The sequence below is a fragment of the Sitodiplosis mosellana genome, unplaced genomic scaffold (genome assembly GCF_009176505.1).
Source record: "Sitodiplosis mosellana isolate CC-2019 unplaced genomic scaffold, AAFC_SMos_1.0 Smas_scaffold_6002, whole genome shotgun sequence".
Lineage (NCBI taxonomy): Eukaryota > Metazoa > Arthropoda > Insecta > Diptera > Cecidomyiidae > Sitodiplosis > Sitodiplosis mosellana.
The window spans coordinates 1-5,997 of NW_022601244.1; the positions used below are offsets into that span (position 1 = coordinate 1).

The following is a 5,997-nucleotide window of genomic DNA, read 5'->3' on the forward strand; positions in this document are numbered from 1 at the left end:
TAGAGTTTTTCATCACCCAAAGTTGCCCGGAGCCATCCAAAGTGTTTAAAACAATTTAGTACTTTTTAGTACATTTTAGTACACTTTTATTACTTTTTAGTACTTTGCCTGAAAAGTTCTTGAGGAGTACTAAAAAGTTTCTTCAGGCACTATTGCTCTATTTTAAGCAGTTGAGAAGTTTCAGGACTTCGAAAATGCACAAAAATACCGGTTTATAGCGAAAAGTGATTTTGAGACAATAAAGTGAACTGGATGTTGATTTTTCGAGTTAATATGTTCAGGAGTGTTGCTTAGCTATACTCTGGCTACAATATTGCCGAACACACTAAGTGAAAAAAATGTATACTGCTCGAGCTTTGGTCGAAAAACTGGAAAAATTGACCATTTTCTCGACATTTTGCCTCATAGCTCTCACCAGATAGGTTCAATTCAATGTATTATTGTAGTTTCAATCGTTATCAATCATTTTCAATGAATACCAGCCAAAAAATGAGCAAAAAATGATGTTTTAAGTGTAAGAAAATTTCGCTGATTTCTCAGGTCTAAGGAAAATTTACCAAAATCGATAACTTTCTTACTTGCACGTCAGCCGGAAAAAGTGAGAATGCAGAAATGTTTGTTTTGAGGTCCTCTAAAATCGTGCATTCAAAACCCCAATGTGCAAAACAACAACTTTTATTTTGTCACACGGTGATATTGACACTTTTGCTTACTTACTCTGCACATCGAGACTTTTTCTAGTCGGTCTTACAACATTCACACTTGTTGATGACGATATCAAATCGGCCATAACATTTATGCTCGTCGAAGAAGAAAATGACATTCTGCCCGTCATGATTGCCACTTGCGAGTCAACTTAAAAAAATGTCTTTATCTTCAAAAATTGTTGTGTCGAATAAAACAATTTTTCTGAGTTTAAACTCAATATAATTTCACACGAGGCTCTTGTCACACTTCTGCGTGTCCACTTCAGATGCCACAATATAAACTGAAATTTGAATGAGTCTTGATGAAGTTTTTATATCAATTTTCTACAATAGCTGTTACAATTTAGTCCTGAGCAATTGTTTGTTACGATGGGCCAATTTAGTTAATTCAATTCAATCGATAGTTTTTAAATGTCTTGCGTTATGTATGATGCGAAATCAATTGAAATGCATGTGATATTTGTGATAACGGCCTGAACACGTTCACTTCTATTCGATGATTTCGTTTAGAAATGGTCTCCGGAGGTTTTGTTGTCAAATGATTAATTCTGAGGCAATATCACGGATAGTTTCTATATGGAAATAGCCGCCGTAACTAAAGATTACAAGAAGAAAACAAAATAGATGTAATCACTTGATCTTTGACTTTGATATATTTTTTGATGCATCATCATGAGCACACTCAAGCGGTCTCCCGCGTCCCACGTGCACTTAGCAGAGACAAAGCGAAGCGCAAAAGGAGATCGCATCTCGTCAAGGAGGGCTGACGTGTGAGAAGATACAATTTTTAGTCAAAAGACAGATTTTGAGCAGAATTTTAATACTCAATTTCTACTTGAATAGAATACCGAAATTCCTTCTTCTGATTTAATTCTCATTTTTTCGACTTATAATTCGGCTAAATTTTCACTGTCTCTTAAGAAGTGATTCAGACATGTGTGGAATGAAATGAAAGTCAACTGATTCTTATGATGAATTAATGAAAACATATTTCATTTGGTAAATGTAGGAACCCCATTCTTCGGACAGTGGGTATAGTATATGTGTGAATGAAAATAATTAAAAAGACTTTTTTTTTCAAAATTTGAATATTTTTTACCAAAAAACATCGAATAGTGATAAAAAGGAGAGAAACACTCGTCAAGTGTTTGATGTTCTTCTTTTGGCCTAACCATTGAAAAGTGTTTAAATGAATTGTTCATTCGTTGCTCGATCAAACTAAAGTCAAGGCCATGAGATACAGCTATATGGAAGACATAATTCGGTTTGTGCTAAAAAAGTTGTGACTAGACTGATTTCTGTTTTATTGATTGATTTTTATATTTTGTTTGAGATCGTTGTTGAAAAAGGTCTTATAACCCCTAAAACAAAATATTCTATAATTAAAATTTATTGCTAAATTATAACTCAATAACAGGAAACTATAACCCCTTTTTCTTGACCAACAACAAGATATTTGACAAAGACGGCGCTTTCTTATGGACATTTCCATGTACAGCTGTTGGCGCCATTTTTGGTAAGATGCACAGAACTAAGAGAGTTTCTTGTCATTGTAATAACTGTACATTTATAAAGATTCTTAATATCTAAATTTATATCATAAATACAAGTCTATTTGAATGATGTGACACTAAGACTCGTTCTGTACGATTGAATTGTCAGCTTTGTTATGAATATTTGGAATAAAGTACGTTAGCACTCCCATAACTAGAAAAGGGAAAAAAAACGTATCATCAAAAGTGATAGAAAGAAGAAAAAAGTCATTGATTTCACTGGAAGACAGAGTAGTATAAATGGTGAATCACCATTGGTGATTACAATTTATTCAAGCAAATTACCTATGACGCTCACGCCTGACAAATAGAAAGCAGCCTCACAATGATTGTCCAACAGGAGAGCGGCTGTAAATGAACCGAATACACATCCCATACGTCCGAACATTAATGAAATACAGATTGCCATTGCTCTGTTTACGAGATAGGAAATGTTAAATTGTTTAAAAAAGTAAATGCACTGCATCATTTAGTAGTATTCAATAGTTCACCTCAAAGCAGTTGGATATAGTTCAACGGTAGCCGAATTGACAATGTTCACTGCAATGCCCGCACACATCAGTGCAATAAAAGAGTATATTTGCACCACGGGAATATCAGTATTCATGCAAAGGATCCCACCCGATCCACTAACAATCAAAATGACAACTATTTCAGGGAGACAAATAAAGCAAACAAATTGTCAGTTTTTGCGATAAATTCCGATATATCTATCTCTATCATACTCACATAAAATGGGGAATTTGCCAACTTTATTAATGATCAGTCCGATGACCGCAAAACCTAGAGCGAACAAAAATTCCAGGACGATTCCTTGTTCCAGCGTCGCCAACTCAAGTTTTGTGATGCATTTCTATTGAAAGATTTAGGAAAATTATAACATTTACTTAACTTAGTAAGAAATAAAACCACGTTTAAACTCACCACATCGTCATGTTCATTTAGTTGATTTGCGCTCATGTTAGCCGGTTTCATGTTGATAATGTCGCACATAGCCATTCGTTGCTCAGTAAAACTGCCCAAATTGGTTGCCATTCTGTTCAAGACTTCGGCGAAGAACATGTAAAATCCGTTGCTCGTAGCATAAATTCCGAATTGAATAGTGCAAATCAAAAGAGTCGATGACAAATGAGGAGGTTTGAATAATGGGGCGGTTTGTATCCAAACGGATTTCAACAATGGGAATCGACTGTTCTTGCAGTCCGTAATACGACGTCGATTTTCGATTGATTCAGCCTCTTCATAAATTTCGAATGATTCAACTTTGTTTTTCTTGCCGTTATTCCATCGGTTCATTGTTTGCAAAACTTTATAGGCTTCCACTTCGTTACCCTGGCCGAGAACGAATTTCGGACTCTCTGGCATGAATAATAGAATCATCGACGCAAGGAATCCGGGAATACCGCAAACAATAATGAACAAACGCCACGGTTTGTATGTGATGTCGATGAGAGGCACGTGAAATTGCCAATCTTGATTGATGACAAACCATGCGATCAATGGCAACAATAGACATGAAATACCGTAGATTACCGCCGATCCCATTATGGCACGACTTCGCTGTTCGTTGTTATGAAATTCACCCAAATATGCGAAAACTGTAGCCGACGAACCTGAGATGCTTTTAGAAAGAAACTCTTGAAAAGAATACGTTTTTCATCCAATAGACTTTTTGCAAAAGGAAAAAAGTTCAAAACTCATTCAAATAATAAACTTAACCCTCTAATGCATACAACCGCCTCTAGATGGGCCACATTTGAACGCCTGTAGAACTTAAACCGTACATCGGATCACATTGCTTCGTCAATGTTCTCTCTTTATTTTTGTCTTTGGCAATATTTGTCTATGTAGTGTGATTGTAAAGTTATAAACAAAAATGTGTGCAAAAACAAAAATTTGACAAAATAAATTATTAATTATCTATGGCCAAAAATCAACCAAGTACCAGTACTCCTAGCCCTGGGAAAAATTAATGCATTAGAGGGTTAAATAGAAGTTATTTAAAAAATTTCATATTTTCAGAATTGAAATCACGCCAGCAAAAGATTAATTGCCTGAACTATTCATTAAAAATAATATAAATCAGATATGTAAATATTAACTTACAAAAACCCATTGAGAAATCGCAGTGCAACAAAAAGATAAAAGTTCTGAACGAATGAAGAGGTTACAGACAAAAGGAACGCTACGAATAGAGTGGGTTGAATGACGCAGCGACGGCCTTTGGTATCCGCCAAGAAGCCCCATAAATGTGACGAACAAATTATGCCAAAGAATGAAACGGCGCCCAAAATGCCCTTTTCACTTGCACTCAATTTCATGTCACATTGTGAAACGGGAATCACAAAGGCCATACCGCATGTTTCCATTAATACTGCGTTCAAGATTAATCCACTAAGAAAAATCATAACATAGTTGAAGAGACCGAACTCTAATTTGGAGGAAACGAGATTAATTGTCATTTCCTGTAATTTTCTACAAGACTAGATCCAATATTATTTTCTCTCTTTTTTGTTCACTGTTCACTCATTGATTTTATCAAATGACTTACTGGTTTTGGAAATGGCTTCATCTATGAAAACCCCTTTTTTCTTCGCAGATAAGTCATTTTGCACTTTGTCTGATTCTCTGCAGCCTTTAATAATGAAGGAAAAATAATTAATTGCAATTTTTTCTTTGCTTTTTGCATCATTTTTTATTCTCACAGATCGATGTTGACGTATTTCAAATAGCTCAATTATGAGTAATCAATTTGAATGCGTATTTTTGATACGGATCTTGAAAAATAACCAACAAACGGTAGCTCCTTCTCTCTGAATATTAACAATTTTGCTTACTTACTCTGCACATCGAGACTTTTTCTAGTCGGCCTTACAACATTCACACTTGTTGATGACGATATCAAATCGGCCATAACATTTATGCTCGTCGAAGAAGAAAACGACATTCTGCCCGTCATAATTGCCACTTTCGAGTCAAATTAAGAAAATGTCTTTATTTCCAAAAATTTATATGTCGAATAACAAAAATTTTCTAAGTTAAAACTCTCACGAATCCAATTTCTCACTTTCACTTGTACACTTTAGATGCTGCGATATAAACTGAAAGTTGAATGAGTCTCGACGAAGTTTTTATATCAATTTTCGCCAACAGCTGATACAATTTAGGTCTGAGCCTTAATTGATGTCAGTTTGTTACGATGGACCAATTGAGTTAATTCAATTCGGTCGATAGTTTTTAAACGTCATGCTATAACGCATGATGCAAAATTAATTGTAACGCATGTGATAAGGGCTTGAACACGTTCACTTCTATTTGACACTTTCATTTGATTCTAAAATCTTATGAGTGGAAACGACTCTATCTTTTACGAGCATATCTTCGTTCGAAATTCTCCGAGTTTTTTGTGTTAATTGGCTCATTCCATTGCCATCAAATCAATTGAAAGGTTTTCTCCTTTTGATTTAATTACTAGTGTTTCGAATCATAATTCGACGAAATGTCTAACGTTGGAAATGATTCCGTCATGTGTCATATGGAATAAAAGCCCACTATCGGCCATGATTGAATAATAGCAAACAATTCAATTCAGTGAATACTAATGATTTTATTTAGTTAATAAAAAAACAACACCAGATAGTGGACACATGTATGTGAACACAGGACAATTTTTGATGAAAGATATGGAGAAAAAAATTTCTAAAAAAATTCCGTTAGAATTTGAAAATGTTCCATCA

General features: G+C 34.8%; 1 protein-coding gene across 2 annotated transcripts; it reads right to left on the reverse strand.

The window, feature by feature from the left end:
• Positions 1-1,138: 1,138 nt before the first annotated feature.
• LOC129573204 (synaptic vesicle glycoprotein 2B-like) lies at positions 1,139-5,493 on the reverse strand. 2 transcript variants are annotated; one of them, XM_055453516.1, is made up of 8 exons: positions 5,102-5,493; positions 4,812-4,895; positions 4,367-4,691; positions 3,185-3,881; positions 2,990-3,113; positions 2,752-2,908; positions 2,546-2,673; positions 1,139-1,302 (listed from the first exon to the last, which is right to left on the reverse strand). In XM_055453516.1, the coding sequence occupies exons 1-8, from the start codon at positions 5,217-5,219 to the stop codon at positions 1,280-1,282; spliced, it is 1,656 nt and encodes a 551-aa protein (XP_055309491.1). In that variant the 5' UTR covers positions 5,220-5,493; the 3' UTR covers positions 1,139-1,279. The 2 variants fall into 2 exon arrangements, with proteins under 2 accessions (XP_055309491.1, XP_055309490.1); XM_055453515.1 differs by lacking the exon at positions 1,139-1,302 and adding an exon at positions 1,984-2,414.
• Positions 5,494-5,997: the final 504 nt, after the last annotated feature.

Coding starts and splice junctions, on each gene's coding strand:
- LOC129573204 (XM_055453515.1), bottom strand. CDS start 5,219: ATGACGGGCAGAATGTCGTTTTCTTCTTCGACGAGCATAAATGTTATG. Junction 4,692..4,811: donor TGAAGCCATTTCCAAAACCA/GTAAGTCATTTG, acceptor CCTCCAAATTAG/AGTTCGGTCTCTTCAACTAT. Junction 2,674..2,751: donor CTATATCCAACTGCTTTGAG/GTGAACTATTGA, acceptor TCTCGTAAACAG/AGCAATGGCAATCTGTATTT.